This window comes from Myxocyprinus asiaticus, unplaced genomic scaffold (genome assembly GCF_019703515.2).
Source record: "Myxocyprinus asiaticus isolate MX2 ecotype Aquarium Trade unplaced genomic scaffold, UBuf_Myxa_2 HiC_scaffold_74, whole genome shotgun sequence".
Classification (NCBI taxonomy): Eukaryota; Metazoa; Chordata; class Actinopteri; order Cypriniformes; family Catostomidae; genus Myxocyprinus; species Myxocyprinus asiaticus.
The window spans coordinates 1-23,307 of NW_026249824.1; the positions used below are offsets into that span (position 1 = coordinate 1).

Below are 23,307 nucleotides of genomic sequence, written 5' to 3' on the forward strand. Positions count from 1 at the left end.
AAAAAAAAAAAAAAAGTTCGTTTAGATGTTACCACATGAAGCACATTTTATTTATTTATTTATTTTTAAACTAATTTAGTGAAAAAAAATATTTTGACCCCTAATATTCTAACTTTTTCTTGTCACCATTATTGGTGTGAATGATTCACTTAATCGTCAGAAATGGGCAAAAGAACTGCTTTGTATGCTTTGGGACAGCTGTGTGTCACCCACTGATCCAGTTTAGGATTAAAAGAGCATAAGCGCATAAATTGCAAGTGCTGAATGTAGCAAGTGACGAATTTGACACAGAAGTGTAAATCGCCCTTAGACTCAAATCTGTAATTGAAACCCATGATAAGAAACAGTGTATGTCCACATTCGTAGACAAAAATAAGTGACTAACTGTGTTATTTTCGATTCATTTTGTAAAGTTATTTATGAGAAAAAGGGTTTTTCTATGCTCTTGAAAAAATTTAATTCTTGAGACACGAGTTTTTCATCGGACAGTGATGATATGTACAAATATTGGAACTATTATGTATTATTTATATTGAATTATCTTTATTTGGGGGGCTTTCTCAACAAAATATGCTATATGCAATTAATTGCAGTTAATTTGATCAATTAATCTGCATGTCGTTTAATTAATCTGATTACAAATTTTAACTAATTGACACCCCTAAGACTGTACATAGGTTTCCAGAAGGACCCGAGTTACTGTACGGATTATATATCTTTATAATTTATGCTTTTAGAAGGCACAGTTTCACAGCTGTGTTTTTATCTAGTCCGAACACAGGATACAGAGGTTGAGTGAATGTGGTCTGGACTCTGTGAATGAGGCTCATTGTGTCAGAGACGCTGTAGAAGGACAGAATTCCTGCTTTGTGATCTACATACACTCCTATTCTTCTGGAGTTGGGGAATACTTCAGGCAGTTCAGTCTTAATATTATTGTGCCAGAATCTGTATCTGGAGCTAGAGCAGGATAATTTCCAGGACAGTTCATTACGTCCAGTCAAACACTTGTTATGCTGTCCCTTCCTGCAGATGTTTTTATATGTCACTGCGATACCCACACAAGCACCTTCATTCGCACTCCACTCCACTTCCCAGTAACAGCGTCCATCCAAACTCTCGCTACACAACACCTGCCACCAATAATCAAATCTGTCTGGATGATCAGGATACGGCTGAACTGCTTTAGTGTAAGAAGCCTTGGTGTTCTCTTTAGACAGATTAAAATGTTTATGCACTGTGTTTGGATCCAGAGTGAACGGACGGTAATCTGATGGAAACAAACACATAATCATTCATGACTTTCCATCATTAAAATAACACATAATCTGGATCTTTCTTCTTGTTATTATTATTAGGTTTAAGGTAATAATTTTTATTTTTATTTATTTTTTTTAATCGCTGGTGAGATCATCAGTAAAACGTCAATCCATCTCAACCCATATCATAGAATTTAGATGTACTACTGAACAAATTAACAGACACATTTTTTTTATTAGAGGGAATTTCAGTGTGTTTGTGTGAGTTTTTGTCATAGTAACTTACATTGTAGGAACTCCTTCCTGGTCTCATTTTCAGGTGCGAAATTGATCTGGGTAGTTTTAACTATGGAAACCAAATAACATCTGCAGTTTAATTCTCATTAAAGAGGATATTAAATCAAAATCAACTCCTTTTTTATTTAAATAACTTGAATAATTCTCAATTCATTTTTGAAAATAAATGAATCCCCATGTACCTATAGCAGATATCTTCTCGGTCTCCTCTGTACAGAACTGCTCCAATTTGTCTCTGAGTTGTGAGACAGATTTCACTACATGATCATAAGAGAGATGAGAAGTGACATTGATGTTGTCTGTTGATCCAGGAGGCACAGAGAGTGACTGGAAACTCTACACAGGTGCAAAGACAAGCGACACATAAAATAAAAATATAAGCCCTCATTTAAGGCTGTACTTTTTTCTCAGATTACTGTTACCTGAAGGAAATGAATGTGATCATCAGTGTGTGAAAGCTGCTGCATCTCTGCATTTCTCCTCCTCAGATCATCAATCTCCTGCTCCAGTTGCTCCAAGAGATCTTCAGCTCGACTCACTGCAGCCTTTTCCTGATCTCTGATCAGCTGTGTCACCTCAGAGCGCCTTCTCTCAATGGATGAGATCAACTCAGTGAAGATCAGCTCACAGTCCTCCACTGCTGTCTGTGCAGAGTGCTGGTAAAACACACACACACACACACACACACACACACACACACACACACACACACACACACACACACATTACTGGTAAAACACACACACAACTGAGAGTCCAGCAGTTGATCTTCTCAAAACTCACCTTGTGAAACATCACAGCCTCACTCAGATCCTGAACATCTTTCTCTTTCTGCAGGATTCTCTTCTGGAGTTTAATTTGTGTTTCCTCAAAATGTATCTATATGAAAAAAGATAAATACTGATAAACATGAAAAATGTTATATAAGAGTGAATGATGCAATAAATGGCTGTATGAGTCCAGTACTGGCTTGTGACCATAAAAACACACACATAAAGAAGATAAAGTACATGAACTGTTCCTCATGAGTTTCCACTGAAGAAGTGTACCTGTTTCTCAGTTCTCGCTGCTGCAGCTGATACACTGTCGTGGTTCTTGTGTTCATCCACCATACACAGAATACAAATACACTTCTGGTCAGTGCGGCAGTAAATTTCCAGCATTTTATCATGTCGAGGGCAGATCATCTGCTGGAGTCGTCCAGTGGCATCAGTCAAGTTGTGTCTCTTAGTCTTGAACAGATTTTCATGTTGTTCAAGATGATTTTGACAGTAAGAGTTGAGACACACCAGACAGGACTTGACCGCTTTCTGTTTTCTTCCAGTACAGACATCACAATCCACATCTGCAGCACCAGCGTAACAGGGAGTCTCTTGGATTCTCGTCTTCTTCAGTTTCTCCACCATTTCAGCAAACATCACATTTTTACATAAAGCAGGTCTTGGATTGAAGGTCTGTCTGCACTGAGGGCATTTGTATATCCCTGTATTATGATCTTCATTAAAGCAGTCTGTAATACAGTTCATACAGTAACTGTGTCCACAGGGAATGGTCACTGGATCCTTGAGGAGATCCAGACACACTGGACAGCAGAACTGATACGGAGCCACTGAAATATTGGTTTCTGCCATTTCACTGTAGTTACACAAAGACAGAGAGAGCAAATTAACTAGTTCACTATTTTGCTTAGGGTGACCAGATGTCCTGCTTATTTTGACCAACAGAGGGGGCTGATCGCTATTTTCTTTTATTTTTTCTTTTTTTATTTTATTTATTTATCACACATTATACATTTGCACATATACAGTGAAATTCTTTTTGAACATATCCCATCTAAGCTGGGGTCAGAGCGCAGGGTCAGCCATGAGATGGCGCCCCTGGAGCAGATAGGGTCAAGGGCCTTGCTGAAGTGCCCAACAATCTTGGCAGTGCTGGGGCTTGAACCCCCAACCTTCTGAACAACGTTTCTTCCTTCCTAACGTTACACTTGTAGAGGTCTGGCAAAACCAGAGCCTTAACTGCTGAGCCACCACTGCCCCTATTGTAGCTTCAAGTCTTTCATCTTCCCTTACTGATTACTGCCAGTTTTGCCAGACCTCTACAAGTGTAACGTTAGGAAGGAAGAAACGAGAGCTGGATCTAAGTGCGGCTAAAAAGAGTTTAATGAAGTGAAGTAAACAAAGTACAAAATAACGGGGTAAACACAGGAATAAAAGAAACATCCACGAGGGGAAAACACAGGAACAAAGTTAACATTCACGAAGGGCACTGGTCATACACAGGAGGTCAAAACACATAACAACTGACAAAGACTAAGAAAACAACAGGGCATTAAATACACAATGACTAATGTGTAAATGAAAGACAGGTGAAGACAATCAAGGACAGCTGGCAGTGATGAGGGCAGGGAATTATGGGAAATGTAGTCCAGGAGGAACAGATGACAGGGGAGAAACACAAGGCAAACAACAGTGAATCATGACAGAACACCTCCCCCTCTAATGGGTGGCTCCTGAAGCCCAAGGAAGGCTGGTCATGGAGGCAGGGCCAAGATGGAGCCGGAGACCAAGGATACAAGAGCAGAACAGGCGGAAGGCCGGGAGACCAAGCAGAGCAGTGCAGATCAGGCGGACGGCCAGGAGACCAGAGCAGATTGGGTGGATGGCCGAGAGACTAAGGAGACCAGTGCAGATCAGGTGGACAGCCATGAGACCAGGAATACCAGAGCAGATCGGGTGAACGGCCGAGAGACCAAGGAGACCAGAGCAGATCAGGCGGACGGCCAGGAGACCAAGGAGATCAGGGTAGATCGGGCAAATGGCCAGGAGACCCAGGAGACCAGAGCAGATCAGGCGAATGGTCAGGAGACCCAGAAGACCAGAGCAGATCAGGCGGACGTCCAGGAGACTCAGAAGACCAGAGCAAATCAGGTGGGTGGCCAGAAGACCCAGGAAAACAGAGTCTATCAGGCGGACAGCCAGAAGACCAGAGCAGATTATGTGGACAGCCAGGAGACTCAGAAGACCAACTCAGGGTAGGGACTGGATCAGGAGGCCTGGTTGGCGGCCACAGGGCTGAAACAGGATCAGGAGGCCTGGGTGGCGACCACAGGGTCGAGATAGGGTCAGGAGGCCTGGGAGGTGGCCACAGACTAGAGGCTGGAGCCGTGGAAGGCTCTGAGGGCAGAGCCGTGGAAGGCGGAGCTGTAGTAGGCTCAGGGGGCGAAGCAGTGGCAGGCGGAGCCGTGGGAGGCTCCAGGGGCGAAGCCGTGGAAGGCAGAGCCATGGGAGGCTTGAGGGGCACAGCTGTAGAAGGCGGAGCCATGGGAGGCTCGAGGGGAGAAGCTGTAGAAGGCTGAGCCATGGCAGGCTCGAAGGGTTAAGCTGTGAAAGGCGGAGCTGTGGGAGGCTCGAGGGGCGGAGCTGTGGAAGGCGGAGCCATGGGAGGCTCGAGGAGCGAAGCCGTAGAAGACAGAGCCATGGCAGGCTCAAGGGGCTAAGTCATGGAAGGCGGAGCCGTGGCAGGCTCGAGGGGCGAAGCCTTAGATGGCGGAGCCGTCACGGGCTTGAAGGGCGAAGCCATAGAAGGCGGAGCCGTGGCAGGCTCGAGGCTAAGAGTCCAGGATGACTGGGAAATGATGTCAGTGGTCATGAACATGAGCAGAGTCTCGGGAGTGACCTCTGTGGGCATGGGCTGAGATTCGGGGACGACCTCTGTGGTCGTGGGCGTAGACAGAGACTCGGGTACGATCTCTGTGGTCGTGGGCATTGACAGAAACTGCGGAACGACCTCTGTGGTCGTAGGCATTGACAGAGATTCTGGTACGACCTCTGTGGTCGTGGGCGTAGACAGAGACTCGGGAACAACCTCTGTGGTTGTGGGCGTAGACAGAGACTCAGGTACGACCTCATGTACATGGGCAGAGACTCGGAGACGACATCTGTGGTCGTGTACATGGGCAGTGACTTGGAAACGACCTTCGTGGTCGTGTACATGGGCAGAGATTGGAAACGACCTCCATGGTCGTGTACATGGGCAGAGACTCAGAGACGGAAGCCTTTCTCCTCCTCCTCCTCCTTCGGGAGGCTGACATAGGCAACGTGGGCTCTGGGATGAACGAGGCTGGCAACATGACTCTGGGACGGACGAGGCTGGCAATGCTGTCTCTGGGATGGACGAGGCTGGCAACGCTGGCTCTGGAACGGACGAGGCTGACAACGCTGAATCTGGGACAGACGAGATTGACAACGCTGGCTCTGGGACAGACGAAGCTTCCAGCTCATTGGCTGTGGCAGGCATGGGTATTGACTCATTGGCCGTGGCAGGCGTGGGCATTGGCTCATTGGCTGTGGCAGGCGTGGGCATTGGTTCGTTGGCCATGGCAGGTGTGGGCTTGTTGGCCGTGGCAGGCGTGGGCGTCGGCTCGTTGGCTATGGCAGGCGTCGGCTCGTTGGACATGGCAGGCGTAGGCGTCGGCTCGTTGGCCGTTGCAGGGGTGGCGGGTGGCCGTGGCAGGCAAGGGCACTGATCATTTGTGGGGAAGGGTCTTCGTGGCCCTACGCACCGATATCAGTGGCAGATAATTCAACTTGGAGATAAGGGCCATGAAGGGCTTCAAGACAGGGGCCGCGGAATGCTTGGAGCAATGAATCGCAGAAGACCACTGTCCTGCAATGGGTGGGCCGCACCCCCGAACAATATCGCCAGCGGTTCCATTCCCTTACGCTGAGTGAAGCCGGCCGCCCGTTTTCATTTGCATAACAGTTCTGGGATGCCTGCCGAAAATGGGTGCTAACAGGAAAAATAAAGTTAGTGGACCGACCAGTGCTTGCCAATTGTAGGTTTGCCAGTGGAAAAAAGAAAAACGCTAGTTGACCGACCAGTGCTTGCCAACTGTCAGCTTACCACTGAAAAAAAAAGGGCGCAGTGTGGAGGACATAATAGAGTTGATGGTGCTGGAACAGCTGACCATTCGACTGCCCAAGAAGACTGCAGAATGGGTCCAGTGCCATCGCCACACATCGGTGGATGACGCCGTCCAGCTGGCCGAAGCCCACATGGCGGCTTACCCCAGAGCAGTCCAAGTCTCTCTCTCTCCCTACTACTCCCCCTCCTGCCCCTTCCTCTCCACCCTCTCGACCTGTTCCCGCCCCCCAGAAATGGTATTTGCCCAAACCGGTGCTCCGCTTCCACGGGCTGCACTATGTGCCGACACCCTCCACTACCCCTCTCCGTCGTCCTTCACAGGGTGATGTCCCTGCTGCTACGGGTGCAGCCGGGGAGCCTGGGCCGGTCTGTTGTTCACGGGGATGTATGCAGATGGTGTGCGGCATGCCGTGAATGTCAATTGGTAAATCTACCGGCCACCCAAAGAGCGCCATTGTGCCCGTTACGTTAATCAAGACCCCCTTCGAAAGAATTGGTATGGACCTCGTTGGGCCATTAGAACGGTCAGCACGTGGATACCGTTTTGTATTAGTCCTGGTGGATTAAGCAACATGATATCCGGAAGCAGTGCCTTTACACAACATCTCAGCACATGGGGTTGCGGAGGCACTCTTCAAAATTATCTCCCAGGTGGGGATTCTGAAAGAAATCCTCACTGACCAAGGCACAACTTTATGTCACGAACACTACGCAAACATTACGAATTGTTGGGGATCAAATCGATTCGCACCAGCGTTTATCACTCGCAAACTGACGAGCTGGTGGAACGATTTAATCGAACCCTGAAAAATATGATTTGCAAGTTCGTGCACGAGGACGCTAGAAATTTGGACAAATGGCTGGAACCCTTATTATTTGCAGTCAGGGAGGTCCCGCAAGCCTCCACGGGTTTTTACCCATTCAAGCTCCTGTACAGACGCCGGCCCCGCGGGGTGCTTGACATCATACAGGAGGCATGGGAGGAAGGACCTTCCCAGAACAAGAATGAAATTCAATATGTCCTTGATCTTTAAGTAAAGCTACACACACTGGGTCAGTTGTCACAGAAGAATTTGCTCCAAGCTCAAGAGACACAAAGCCGGCTCTATATTAGGGGCGCCCAGCTATGGGAATTTGCACCGGGAGACAAAGTACTTGTATTACTCCCCACATCGAGCTCCAAATTGCTCACCAAGTGGCAAGGACCCTTTGAGGATCTCGATTATGAGGTTAAACGAATGGATAGAGGCGGAGCACATCAAATTTACCACCTCAACCTCCTTAAATTATGGAGGGAGGTGGTCCCCGTGTCCATGGCGACGGTAGTTCCGGAGAGGGCAGAGCTCGGGCTGGAGGTGAAGTTCAAAGTCGATCCATTCACCCCGGTCCCTTGTGGAGACCACCTCTCACCGTCCCAGCTCACGGAGGTGGCCAGGTTGCAAAAGGAGTTTGCGGATGTGTTTTCTCCTCTTCCCAGTCGTACTAATCTCATACAACACCATATCGAGACTGCACTGGGAGTATTTGTGCGTAGTCAGCCATACATCATACCTGAGCACAAGAAAAAAGTGATTCGGGACGAATTAGAGGCAATGCTAGATGGGGGTAATAGAAGAATTACACAGCAATTGTGAAGAGTGACGGGTCAGTCCTGTTCTGTGTTGATTACCGGAAAGTCAACGCGGTGTCTAAATTTGACACGTACCCAATGCCCCGAATTGATGAACTGCTCGATCGGTTGGGTGCGGCTCAATTTTATTCGACACTGGATTTAACTAAGGGATATTGGCAGATCCCCTTAACGCCATTATCCTGAGAAAAAAACGGCCTTTTCCACACCGTTCGGATTACACTAATTCATCACTCTTCCGTTCGGTTTGTTCGGGGCTGCCACCATGTTCCAGCGCCTCATCTATAAGATCCTCTGGCTACACGCTGCGTATGCCGCTGCCTACTTAGATGATATCATTATATACAGTAATGATTGGCAGAGGCATATGCAGCATCTGAGAGCCTTGCTGAGGTCGCTGAGGCGGGCGGGGCTCATGGCAAACCCAAAAAAGTGCGCAAGTGGGCAGGTGGAAGTACAGTATCTGGGCTTCCACTTGGGTCATGGGCAGGTATGTCCCCAAATTGATAAGACTGCAGCGATTGCGGCCTGCCCACATCCCAAGTCCAAAAAGGAGGTGGGGCAGTTCATGGGGCTGGCTGGCTATTACAGAAGGTTTGTTCCTAATTTTTCTGATATCATCAACACCTTGACTGATCTCACTAAAAAGGGGGCACCTGATCCAGTCCAGTGGACGGAGGCGTGCCAACAGGCTTTCACGAGAGTGAAATCTGCACTCTGTGGCTGGCCGCTTTTATATGCTCCTAACTTCGCTCTCCCCTTTTGTTTACAGATGGATGCATCAGAGAGGGGGTTTGGGGGCCGTGCTCTCACAGGAGGTGTAGGGTGTGGAGCGCCCCGTGCTGTACATTGGTTGTAAGCTCTCTTTGAGAGAGACTAAGTACAGCACCATAGAGAAAGAGTGTCTTGCCATCAAGTGGGTGGTCCTAACCCTTTGCTACTACCTGCTGGGGATCACGCCCCGCTTCGGTGGCTCCACCGCATGAAGGACACTATTGCACAGATCACTCGTTGGTACTTGGCTCTTCAGCCCTTCAAATTTAAGGTGGTCCACAGGCCGGGGCCACAGATGGTTGTGGCTGACTTCCTCTCCAGGAATGGGGGGGGGGGGGGGTTGGCAGGCCAGACGGTGCCCGGGCCTGAGTCAGGCGGTGGGGGTATGTGGAGCAGGACGTGGTCATGTGTCTGTCACTGGGGAGAGAGGAAGCGCCTTTAAACACTAAACACCTGTGTCTTGTTTCAGTGACGATGGCGACGGGCTATAAAAGGCCACCAGATCCACGGACCGAGAGAGAGAGTTTCGTGAAGCTGAAAAGCCACTTCTTTACCTGTGAAGCTGATGCTTTGTTTGTGAAGCTGAAAAGCCTGTTTGGTGTTTGTGAAGCTGAAAAGCCTGTTCATTGTTTATGAAGCTGAAAAGCCTGTTCTTTGTTTGTGAAGCTGAAAACGCTTGAATAAAAGCTGATTTACCTGGACTGCCACCCCACTTCCCGCTTCCTTCTTGCTGGAAATTTTACATGGAGTTTTGGCTATTCAGGGCAAGACAGTCATACTTTGAGTCGGGGGATAAAAGCAGGGAAGCTTTTGGCTAGATATATAAAGCAGAGAGAGTCTTTTTCTACCATTCCCTCAATGAAATCTGTTTGTGGTGAAATATTTATCTCGGCCATTGATATTAATAATGCTTTTAAAGAATTCTATCTTGATCCCTATAGTTCTATGTCTTTGTCTACTGATGAAGATATTAGAAACTTTGTGGAACCATTAAAACTCCCTAAACTGATGACTGAGCAAAAAAATTATCTTGATTCTGAGATAACCTTGGAGGAGCTTGGTAAGGTAATTAAGGCCTTGCCTACAAGCAAGTTTCCTACAAGCCAGATGGCTTTGCCGCTGAATTTTTTAAGATATTATGCTACAGAACTGGCTCCACTTTTGTTAGAAGTTTATATGGAATCAGTAAAGAATGAAAAGCTTACACCAACCATGACACAAGCCCGGATCAGTCTGATTCTTAAAAAGGACAAATATCCAAGTGATTGTAAGAGTTACCGTCCAATTTCCTTGATAGATGTAAATATTGTCAAAAAAAATATTTTCTGGCTAACCGATTAAGTTATGACATCTCTTATACATATAGATCAGGTGGGGTTTATTCGGGGCCACAGCTCTTCTGATAACATTAGGCGTTTCATCAATATCATATGGTCAGTGACAAATGATCAGACTCTGGCCGCTGCCATCTCACTTGACACTGAAAAGGTGTTTGATATGGTAGAATGGGATTAGCTTTTTAAGATTTTTGAAATATATAGGTTTGGGAATACTTTTATTGAATGGAATCAGTTACTTTATAGACACCCGGTAGCAGCGGTACAAACAAATGGATTAATTTCAGATTATTTTACTCTGGATAGGGGCACCTGCCCCTATCTTTTCCCATTATTATTCTGTCTTGCCCTGGAACCATTAGCAGCTGCGATAAGAAGGAAGATGATTTTCCAGGGGTGGTGGTGGTGGGAGGTATGGCGCATAAGCTTTTGATTTACAGATGATATTTTATTATTCATCTCCGACCCCACTAGATCTATGCCTTGCCTCCCCAAATTGTTAATTCCTTTTCTTAGTTCTCAGGATACATAGTCAATTGGTCTAAATCCAAAGCTTTGGCTTTGACAGCGTACTGCCCAGTAATGGCTTTTCAGCCGGGCGCCTTCCAGTGGTCCAAACAGGGCATTAAGTATTTGCGCATTTTATTCCCAGCAAATTTGTGTTAATTCTGACCCCTTAATAAAAAGGTTTTCGAGCGACGTGGGCAGGTGGGCTTCATTACATTTATCTATGATTGGGAAGGTTAATGTTATTAAAATGAATTTTATTCAAAAATTCAACTACCTGCTACAATCTCTCCCTGCAGATATCCCCCTCTGTTATTTCAAGCATAGCATTTGATAGCATAGTGAAGTCCTTCATTTGGAATGGTAAGCATCCCAGATTACATTTCAATAAGTTACACAGGCCGATTGACAAAGTTGGGCTAGGCCTACCCAAGGTTTTGTTTTATTATTATGCGTTCAGTTTTAGACATTTCACTCATTGGTCGCTTCTACCAGAGAGAGCCCCTCCCTGCTTTTGTATTGAACAGGAAGTTCTTGACACTATTTTGCCATTGCAAAGCTTTTCTATTAAACTAACTGGAGAAGTTAAGTTACACCCAGTTATCTCGCATTTGCACATGGTATGGATAAAAGTGTCCAGAGTGTTTAATTAGTAAATATAATTAAATGTTGCCTCGAGCATATGGCTGAACCCAAAATTATGTATTAATAAGTCCTTTTTCTGCTGGTCAGAGTGGATTGTGAGGGAGGTTAATACGCTCAGTGACCTATATGAGAAGGAGTGTTGAGATCCTTTGAAAATATGATTCAACATTTTAGGATTCCCAGATCTCCATTGTTTAGGTATTTACAGCTGCGCCACCTGCTCTGTGCTATTTTTGGGAGAAGCATACACCCCCCTAAAGTGGCAGATACTCTGGGAGTGGTGATGACTGCTTTTGGAAAAGGTTATGAGGCATCAGTGTATTACTCCCTGTTAATTCAGAGTCTGGGGGATGGAGCTTCAACTTCTCTCAAGAGATTATGGGAGAAAGATTTAAACTTGGTATTGGAGGAGGGAGTGATGTCTAGTATTCTAAAAAATGTAAAGTCTACATCTAGAGATGAAAAGGTATTCGGAGAGAAGAGTTTTAAGTTCATATAATTTGATTCCGTATTTTCTGTCATATTTATTTAATCTGTGACTGGAATCAATGAACATTGTTAATAAAAAAAACCCCCAGAAAAACATGGAGCAATAAAAAAAAAAAGAAAGAATTTGTAATAAAGAATCTGCAAAGAACAACAATAAATGTAAATCAGCATATTACAGCATAGATTAAATTGTGCCTTGCAGGGTAACACGTGACTGAAAAGGAGCACCATAATGCATAAAAGTTCAAAAAACAAAATACATAAAAAAACAGGTCCATATGAGATACGCAAATAGGTGAAATAGTATAGCTAATAACTATCATTATACAATATTGAATATATTTGTGTCATGATTACAAAGTAAATAAATCCCAATATGAGGCATCCCCAACCCTCCTTCAGAAATTTATTTTTAGGCCCTGAATCCCCTGATAAAGAACATAGTGAAAGTGGTACATACTATAAATAACCCTCAGTTATTTGCGTTCTGAATTTATAGCTACAATATACTGTATATGCTTTTATTTTATTTTTGTTCACATTGTCCCCCTTTATTGGTTATTCCACCTATCGGGACTCATTTGAAGTGTGATTCCTCTGATGAACGGGAGAGTGAATGGACGAAGCACCAGCAATCAGCACACACATAGTAGTTAACGAGTCACAGATGTTGAAACGAGGGAATAATGGAGTTTAAAGTTAGTTTAAAGCTAAAATTTGCACATTTATTTTTGTTTTATTTTAGTACCTGTTTGAGAAAGGGCACAAGGTAAATAATGTGTATTTTATGTGTTTATATTTTGTGTATCGTTGTGTTTGCGTAAATTTGTAGCCAATTGTGTTGTCTTCTTGTTTATTTAAATAATGTTTCATACTAAAATACCAATTATATTTTATTTTGCCTATCTTTAGCTCTTATGTTGTGTGTGGATTCAACATGTATGTAAAAGAAAATTAAAAGAGACATTCACAGACATCAGTGGAAGTGTCAAAATTGTTTCTATTCTACCGGGCTGCTACAGTTCATATAATTTAATTTGTAATGCTGAAGGGAAATGGTATAGTCAAGTAAGCTCAGACTTTCCTTTTATGTTTTATGCCTTTTCAATCCTTTCCCTGTGAATATGTTTTAGATGTTAAATGTTTACATTCTTGACTGTACTCCATGAAATGATAAGATACTCAAAAGGCAAGACCCCTGTGCTGTGAAGTCAGCTGCAATAGTTCCTCATTGTTTAAATGTTTGATCAGTTCACTATTATGACACAATGTCATTTGTACAGTGTAGAAAAGACTGAACTCATTGACATGGAACAAAAGACAATTAAAAACAGTCAACTTTACTTTCATGTATGAATTTCAACAGAGTATGAATATATTCAACAGAGCATGATATACCATAATTTTATCACATTACTACATTCATATGGTCAAAATACATAAAATCCGAATTCGCCCACCTTTTTTAATTCTCATACAGATACAATGAGAGAGGCGAGGCTGATTTATCCCATTTGGAACATATATAGGGAAAATATACGTTTCTTCTTCGCGGTTTAAATATACCACAATTACAAAGACAAGTCCCCCTAAATAATCAGAAATGGCCAGACTGTCCCTCCTAATAATTGATATCCTTGTTGCTGTTCTGCTGCAGTTCAATATGCACCACTGTCTAGTTGTCATTAAATTGTTGCAGGAACAATATAATGGTTTAAAAAAGTAAAATTTTTAGCATGCTCCAATTGAAAATATGTCATGAACAGTATGTGAATTTGGATGTCATTCATAATTGTGAATGTGAAAATATTAACGGAGCAGGTTTCAGCATATCAGGCTTAAAGGGTTAGTTCACCCAAAAATGAAAATTATCCCATAATTTACTCACCCTCAAGCCATCCTATGTTTATATACCTTTCTTCTTTCAGCCAAACACAGTCGGAGTTATATTAAAAAATATCCCTGCTCTTCCAAGCTTTATAATGGGAGTGAATGGTACCTTAGATTTTGAAGCCCAAAAAAGCACATCCATCCATCTTAAAAGTAATCCAAACAGCTCCAGGGGGTTAATAAAGGCCTTCTGAAGCGAAGCGATGCATTTTTGTAATGTATAACTTTATAAACTATAATCACTGGCTTCTGGTAACGGCCGTCTGTGCGTTCTACGGTGAAAAGTGATGAACGCGGAAGCGCGCGTTGTTTACTGCAAAGGAATACGGCGAAAAGAAGTGAGTTCCTGGTCGGTGTACTCTAGTTCAAACAAATAGGGCTGGGCAAAAAACTCAATCTCCTCTTCTCTTATATCGAAATCCTCCAACATTTTTCTTTAAAAATCCTCATTGTTGACTTCTAATTCGTGACCGGCATTTTGTTTTGCTTTATCCTCTGCGCTTCTGCATTCGTCACTTCTCACCGGAGCTTACGCTATGCCTACGTCATATGCCGGAACTCGACTCTCTCGTGAACGCGTGGACAGCCGTTACCGGAAGCCAGTGATTATAGTTTATAAAGTTATAAATATGGATATTTATAACGCATCGCTTCGCATCAGAAGACGACCTGGAGCCGTATGGATTGCATTTATGATGGATGGATGCGCTTTTTTGGGCTTCAAAATCTAAGGTACCATTCACTCCCATTATAAAGCTTGGAAGAGCCAGGATATTTTTTTATATAACTCCGATTGTGTTTGGCTGAAAGAAGAAAGTCATATACACCTAGGATGGATTGAAGGTGAGTAAATTATGGGATAATTTTCATTTTTGGGTGAACTAACCCTTTAAGACAAAGAGCGAATGTGTGTAACTGTAAAGGAATATGATAGGTTATCTGGCTAGATTTAAACGTAGCTTTTAGAAAATTCACTTGACATTGTCTAAGATAATGATGTATAAAACACAGAATATAGCTTATTTTATGGTATGTTGTAATTTTTTATTTTTTTTCCCTCTTTGGACCTTGAAAAGAGTGGTCAATATGAACTATTTTTGTATGGATAAGAGCAGTGTTCAGATTCTTGAAGACAAGATTGTGTTAAGACAACGGTTGTTTTTCAATTCCAAGAATGCAGAGAATGGACTTGTGTTCTTATGAAGACCAGTCTTGCCAAGCTATCTTGGAAGAATGAACTCGGAAGGACAGGAGGATGTGGAATGCATCTATTGTGAGCTTTGATATGTGCTGCAATCTTCCTGTTGAGGTGAGGTTTTGCAGGACTAGTGACATATTAAAAGAATAAAAGTATGTAAACACTTGTTTTCTCCATGGTTATCACTGTATTAAAATGACACCCAAAAAAACAACAAATGTTGATGGAGTATAACGACTCTCATGAGCACCAGACGATCGCAAGCTTACAGCGGGAAACTCTTGAGGAAAAACAAAATGATAAATGTCCTTCATCTGCCACCGTAGTACCGAGTTCTTGCCCACAAGTCACCATCCGATGCATCCTCGATTTCGAGGACACATCCGGGTAATTTCCTGCGTTCTCCCATTCTTGAGGATTGGAATTGAACTACGGCAGTGAATGATGATGTAAAGGAGTCCACAAGAACGTAAGAACAAAATAATGCACATTGAGAAAAAGCCAAAAGGCGAATTCCAAACAGCGTTTTTGCGCTCTTAAAGGGCACTATGGAAAGGGGACACCACACGAAGGGGTGTTCCAAATGAAAGTGAGCAACTCAAGCCCTCCACGAAGGGCCCTTCCACAAGGCCGTTAGCGAGTTTTACATGCGAGGGTCACTTCGAGGGAGTAATTTTCAAATTTATGATCACATGACCCTGGGTGGTGTGTCCTCTGGATATATTTTAAAGCAAGGTTGTCAATCAGAACATATTACATGTTCAAACACTCGGGCAAGTGCTATAGCCCTTTTATAACAGATACTTCTCCTCTTCTGCAGTTTACATTCATCCGCATACGTAAGATGGTAGACAGCCAGAAGCAGAGAGATACACCAAAAACAGGGTCCATATTTTCCTGTAGGCTAGTCTAAACCCTGTGGTTTATTGTTATTTATTTATTATTCTGTTTGGAATTTGCCCTTTGTGATTGAGATGCTATGGAGATGGTTATTTCACGGCCAAGTTTTCAGAGTAATTGATCATTAATAAATGTTTAATTTATATAGGCATACTGTATATATTTCTCACTTTAGATATAGTTAGCATATAGTAAATTCTTTATTACGGACTATATATTAAATAATAATTGCTTTAATATTAAGTGTTACTATAACAGTAACAAATACATGAATTACGTTTAAATGTAAATCCAATTAAATACATATATAATTATTTACTATGAATTCATGCCTTGTTCATGTTAAAAAAAAAAATGATCAAACTGCCTATAAATGAACTTATTAAACAATAATATATCATTTGCTACAGTGAATATAAACAAATATCAAACTATTTGTATGTAGCTTATTAATGTAGGAACAATATTTTATAAATTATAAATTGACTATAAACTAACGCTTTACAGATTCTTTATACCATGTAGTTATTACAAAGTGTTACCATAGCATCTAACACTATTTACACTTAGTGCAAATAGCCTCTGCCATAACAATATTGTCATCTTTGTCATTATCATTAGGAAAAAAAGATTGAATAAACAAAAAAGCTTCACATCATAGTTAATGTTTTCAATGTACACTAATTAAAAGTATGCAAAACTACAAAGTCTGCCAATAAGAGTCAGCCTACATGTCATGCACCAGTCCGACAGAATCACAAGCAGGTGCTGTTTGACATCTGACGAAGCTTCAGCATCCAATGGGTTGACAATTTTATGCTGGTCTACACTTTGTAGTGTAATCCATATCCCTTAAAAGGTGTCTCACCCCGCTGAAAGAAGCAAAGGTTTCTTGGAGAAAGCTACAGACAGATCAGGAAAGATGTGCACTCTTTTACCGTTATGGGTGAGTGAAGTTCCCGGATCACTGGCCTTTCGAAGAATGTTTACCCTGTCATGATAGTAGTGCAGCCTGACCACGAATAGTTACGGATGGGGGCTCGCCTTGTTTTGGTTTGGGTGGTGGTGGCCAGTGAGCCCTAATCGACAACAGATTCCATGTCAAGTTTATATATCTTATATCTTGAAGCATCTGTGCAACAAACTGAGTCGGCTGAGAGCCTTAAATTCCCTCATTAACGCAGACAATTCCAATATTGTTACATCTCGCTCTGCTTTCCAAGTCATCACATTTAGCCCTCAGAAGTGATACTTCTTTTGCAAGTGTCGTGATCAATTTTTCATGAATTCATCACAAAAGACGACTGCCTTTTTAAGTATGCTGATCCGGTTTGCATGTGAATCAGACGTGGCTCATAGAGTGCTGACAGTAGCAGTTAATCTGCCATACCCTGGCACTCAAAGTCGCTTGGAGAATCACGTCCAGCATCATGGCTGCCTTTAGCTTGATGAGTATTTGGCATTTTGCCTATGGTTACCAGCGAACTGCACCCAAATTGTTAAATAAAGTGCACAATTTATCAACTTAATCTCAAACAAACAGTGTACAATGTAATTAATTTTACACTTCCTAGAGCAAACTGTAAATAAAAAGTAGTTCAAATGTCAAATGCCCGAGGAGCTATCTTTAGTCACATCACAGAATCACAGGACTTAATGACTACAGACCTGTCGCCCTGACGTCTGTGGTCATGAAGTCATTTGAGAGACTGGTGTTGGCCCACCTGAAGAACATCACTGGACCCTTTCTAGATCCCCTTCAATTTGCTCATCGAGCAAACAGGTCTGTGGAGGATGCAGTCAACATGGGATTGCATTATATCCTGCAACATCTGGAAAGACCAGGGACATATTCAAGGATCCTTTTTGTGGACTTTAGTTCAGTTTTCAACACCATCATCCCAGCTATTCTCCGGACTAAATTACACCAACTCTCTGTTCCCACATCTATCTGTCAGTGGATTACCAGCTTTCTGATGGACAGGCAGCAGCTTGTGAGACAAGGGAAATTCACTTCCAGCACCTGTACAATCAGCACTGGTGCCCCCCAGGGATGTGCGCTCTCCCCACTACTCTTCTCCCTCTACAACAACGACTGCTTCGCCAAGGACACCTCTGTCAAGCTCCTGAAGTTTGCAGACGACATCACTGTTATCGGCCTCATCCGAGATGACGATGATTCTGCATACAGAAGGGAGGTTGAACAGCTGGCCGTCTGGTGCAGTCAAAACAACCTTGAGCTGAACACGCTCAAAACGGTGGAGATCATTGTGGACTTTAGGAGAACACCCCAACATTGACACCCCTCACCATTCTAAACAGCACTGTGGCAGCAGTGGTGTCATTCAGGTTCCTGGACACTACCATCTCACAGGACCTGAAGTGGGAGACACACATTGACTCCATTGCGAAAAAGGCCCAGCAGAGGTTGTACTTCTTTCGCCAGTTGAGGAAGTTCAACCTGCCACAGGTGCTGCTGATACAGTTCTACTCAGCAGTCATTGAGTCTGTCCTCTGCACTTCAATAACTGTCTGGTTTGGTTCAGCTACGAAATCAGACATCAGAAGACTACAAAGGACAGTTCGGACTGCTCAGAGGATTATTGGTTGCCCCCTGCCCCCTTCAAGAACTATACACTTCCAGAGTGAGGAAAAGGGCTGGAAAAATCACTCTGGACCCCACTCACCCTGCCCACTACCTTTTTGAACTATTGCCTTCTGGCCGACGCTTCAGAGCTCTGAGCACCAGAACCGTCAGGCACAGGAACAGTTTTTTCCCTCAGGCTATCCATCTCATGAACAGTTAAAACCTCCCCATTGAGCAATAATTAATGTGCAATACACAGCTTAGTCTTTTTATATTATCCAGCACATCCAACCTCTTCTGCCATTACATTCCCTTGCACTGTATATAACCGATTTGTATTTAGATTTGCACTACATAAGTGTATGTGTGAATGTATGTATATGTGTGTATGTGTATATATATATATATATATATATATATATATATATATATATATATATATATATATATATATACAGTGCATCTGGAAAATATTCACAGCGCTTCACTTTTTCCACATTTTGTTATGTTACAGCCTTATTCCAAAATGGATTAAATTCATTATTTTCCTCAAAATTCTGCAAACAATACCTTAGTCAGGGAGGTGACCAAGAACCCAATGGTCACTCTGACAGAGCTCCAGCATTTCTCTGTGGAGAGAGGAGAACCTCTCTCTGCAGCACTCCACCAATCAGGCCTGTATGGTAGAGTGGCCAGACGGAAGCCACTCCTCAGTAAAAGGTACATGACAGCCCGCCTGGAGTTTGCCAAAAGGCACCTGAAGGACTCTCAGTCCATGAGAAATAAAGATTGAACTCTTTGGCCTGAATGGCAACCAGGCACCGCTCATCACCTGGCCAGTACCATCCCGACAGTGAAGCATGGTGGTGGCAGCATCATGCTGTGGGGATGTTTTTCAGCGGCAGGAAATGGGAGACTAGTCAGGATCGAGGGAAAGATGAACGCAGCAATGAACAGAGACATCCTTGATGAAAACCTGCTCCAGAGCGCTCTGGACCTCAGACTGGGGCGAAGGTTCATCTTCCAACAGGACAACAACCCTAAGCACACAGCCAAGATAACAAAGGAGTGGCTCCGGGACAACTCTGCGAATGTCCTTGAGTGGCCCAGCCAGAGCCCAGACTTGAACCCGATTGAACATCTCTGGAGAGATCTGAGAATGGCTGTGCACTGACGCTCCCCATCCAACCTGATGGAGCTTGAGAGGTCCTGCAAAGAAGAATGGGAGAAACTGCCCAAAAATAGGTGTGCCAAGCTTGTAGCATCATACTCAAAAAGACTTGAGGCTGTAATTGGTGCCAAAGGTGCTTCAACAAAGTATTGAGCAAAGGCTGTGAATACTTATGTACATGTGATTTTATTTCATTTTTTATTTTTAATACATTTGCAAAGATTTCAAACAAACTTCTTTCACGTTGTCATTATGGGGTATTGTTTGTAGAATTTTGAGGAAAATAATGAATTGAATCCATTTTGGAATAAGGCTGTAACATAAAATGTGGAAAAAGTGAAGCACTGTGAATACTTTCCAGATGCACTGTATTACCGTATATTACTGTAATATGACAGAAGTCATGCTTTGAATCATTTGTGAGTAACTCTTGATATTTTCCCATGATCCTTCAGTTGTAGAGGAGCGAGTGACAGTAATGTCACATTATTTTAAAGTTTTGTGCTGTAAACATTCACTGCTGGTCCAGTCAACTTTGCTGAACGTTTTTATTTTTTTAATGTACACAAGATGTTTTTGGTTATATGAATATATTGTGGATATGTTAAGATAACTGTACTTACAGTATGTGCCTGTTAAATCTACTTGATAAATTGATATAACTGTATGATGACAGAAAGGTTATCATATACACAATATAAATGAAAAACGGGTCTGTTGGTGCATTTGCTGTTGTGAGACTACAACCTTTCAACAATGGTATCAATCTGATCCACAAAGGGATGCATTTTCCAAATTAAACCCACCTATTACTCATGATTCAGTGTGTACAGATTAACAGTGTTAACGTGTAATACGTATAATTTCTGTTCTAATCCTAGATTAATGCAATGCAGAATATACTTTAATAGCGAATCTCTACAGCTCATTGGTGTACAGAGAGCTGCATACACATAAAACCCTTGCTGGATGTAACTGCTGCTGACCCGAGTTCACCAATTGTGTCACCAAGGAAACACAGACACTGAAGCCTGCCATACATAATCATTGCTTTATTATTTTATGTGATTCTGCCTGCATCACCTTGGTCTAATGATGGACAACACTCTTAAAATGGAATACATAGACTATCAATTAATTGCCAACAATTAAAAGCCTTCATCAGCCAACTTACAAAGGACAATGCATCTATGTGAATTTCTGCAGTTAATCCAGGATGAACTTCAAAGACATTAGTAGTTAATCTTACAGTTCATACAAAATCTTTTTTTTAAACACTGACCCTTAACACTTACTTAGTTTAATCATTTTAAACCATGACTTGCACTACACATAATTAAATAATATTGGCATTATATTCATGATGTTAGTCAGAGGGGAACTGGCCCCCACAGTGAGCCTGGTTTCTCCATTAATCAACATCTTATGGAGTTTTGTGTTCCTTGCCACAGTTGCCTTCGGCTTGCTCACTGGGGTTATAAATACAATTATTATTTAATTATTTAATTATTTATTTTTATACACAATTTACAATCATATTTAATCAAACTACACAATGATGACTCTAAGACTTTAAAGATATTCCAGTTTCATTTTTTGTTAATGCCTGATCTTCTGTAAAGCTGCTTTGAAACGATGTGTGTTGTGAAAAACGCTATACAAATAAAAATGACTTGACTTTTATTTCAACCAAGTTTGGTAGGAGATTCATATTTATTAGCTATAACAAAGAGCAGCAGTTTCTTCCCAATATCACAAATGTGAACTTTTGACCTTGCCCTGATCGTTTTAAGAGGTTATCATGGGCAATATTGCTTTTTCAAGCCAACATACTGGGTCTGTTCCAAAACCTATTGAGCTAGTGAGCAATTTAAGGCATCACAGGCACGCTTCCGAAAAGAAGGTTGTTCCAAAAGGTAGGTGTTTTAATTCTGCTCCCTCCTAAAATATCTAGTTTTGGCCAAATTTGAAGGAAGCATCATATCCTTCCCATGGTAGGCAATCCCATAATGCACCGTGATGAGCTCGTAAAGAGATAAATCCAAGATAATGAACGAAGCAAGAGAAATTTTGATTACAAATATACTTATAATCCATTCAATACTAAAAACTATTGATAAAAACTTGTTTAAAAATGTGCGTTATCATAGAATATCAAAATGGACATTCAATTATTTCAGTTTATACTCTTTGCTTATATGTTTTAATTTGAGTGTCTGAGCGAGATATGAGATTTTTACCTGAAGCCAGTGAAAAGAAATCCTGATGTTCCTGTCTGACCTTCTAACAAACATACCTACAGATTACCAGAAACTCCACCCTCATACAACACTTACTAGGAAGTGACTGTCTCATTATTTCTCTTTTTACTGTCGTACTGGTTTTCCTTTTGTGCATTTAAAGCCTTTATTCAGAAAAGTATTGCATTCAGCACCTTTACTATTTTAAAGGACAAAAGAGGACCATTGTAGGCTATTTATACCCACGACCCCCACAATAAATTCTTAGTGTATTGATAAATCAGGTTTCAACAACATAACACGTCCGCTCCGAGGTCATTCATTTTCCGAAATAACTGTCTATAAAGACGCTTCATCTGTGCTTCAGTAGTTGGGTTTCCATCCACTTATTTTTATGTGCATTTTGGGACATTGCATAAAAAAATGCTTGATGTAAACACCAAGATGCGAATAGCATCCCCAAAATGCACATAAACTTATACATTCGCTTGAGGATCTGTTTTTTATTCAATAAGAAGAATGATCATAAACTTTGACGGAAACACATTTCCAGATGCGATGAGTCAAAGTAACTGTGTGCCAACTCGCGTTTAAGCAAAACAGAAAGTAAAAGTATCTTATGACAAAAACAGACAGAATGACTCTCTATTAACCCATAAAACTTGAATAAATCCAGAATATTCTATAATGACAGATGTGATCATATGCACAAAGTTTGCATATAACTCCAGCAGCACCTATAAACTCACCTGTATCTGTAGAAATCACGACACAATCAAAAAGATGTTCTTAGTCTCTGTGTGTTTGTGAAGACAGCTCCTGAATGAATATAATATGAAGTGATTCCTCAGTCGGTGCTCTTGGGTGATTTCCTAATCCACAGGCGTTACTAGTAAGTGAACGCCTACATTCACAAGTTTAAACATGAATTACAATCAATTAGGAACTTTATACAGTGTTCATGTCTGGATGAGTCCAAACCTTTTCTAATGTGGGCCAGATGCAAACAAACAAACAAACAAACAAATAAATAATAAAAACAGTAGTCGTGGCCCGCATGGCTGTAATAGGCTTATTAAAAAATATTTAGATTGGCACCATTACATTACATTTATACTGTACGGGTGACAGACCGGGTTTGGTTGGCACAGAGTTCATTTCCAGTCATTTTGAAATAATTTTCATGGGGTGTTTTAACATTTGCTTCACCAGAGGAAAGTGTGCCAATCAACCCCGGTCTACCCAGCAAACACAGAATGCTCCCCGAACATTAGCATTTGGTCACGTTTGGTTATTTTTGGGAATGTTCTCTTTGTTAGACTTTTTAAAAAAAAATCTCATTAGTGCAGTGCAGCATTTAATTAAATGTAAAAAAGGATAACAGTATAATGGATTTAAACACATTCTGATGAAATAAGCATACAAGAATCTTATCCATCAGTTTTCTATAGCCGCTT

General features: G+C 42.2%; 1 protein-coding gene across 1 annotated transcript; it reads right to left on the reverse strand.

The window, feature by feature from the left end:
• Window positions 1-6: 6 nt before the first annotated feature.
• LOC127439521 (tripartite motif-containing protein 16-like protein) lies at window positions 7-22,675 on the reverse strand. The gene is made up of 7 exons (XM_051695691.1): window positions 22,600-22,675; window positions 2,606-3,191; window positions 2,340-2,435; window positions 1,979-2,212; window positions 1,739-1,892; window positions 1,546-1,605; window positions 7-1,270 (listed from the first exon to the last, which is right to left on the reverse strand). The coding sequence occupies exons 2-7, from the start codon at window positions 3,185-3,187 to the stop codon at window positions 726-728; spliced, it is 1,671 nt and encodes a 556-aa protein (XP_051551651.1). The 5' UTR covers window positions 3,188-3,191; window positions 22,600-22,675; the 3' UTR covers window positions 7-725.
• Window positions 22,676-23,307: the final 632 nt, after the last annotated feature.

Excerpts from the sequence above, each read along its gene's own strand:
- LOC127439521 (XM_051695691.1), bottom strand. The coding sequence starts at position 3,187 with ATGGCAGAAACCAATATTTCAGTGGCTCCGTATCAGTTCTGCTGTCCA. Across the intron at positions 2,436-2,605 it reads CAGCGAGAACTGAGAAACAG|ATACATTTTGAGGAAACACA; the intron begins GTACACTTCTTC and ends TTTTTCATATAG. Across the intron at positions 1,893-1,978 it reads ATCACATTCATTTCCTTCAG|AGTTTCCAGTCACTCTCTGT; the intron begins GTAACAGTAATC and ends GCACCTGTGTAG.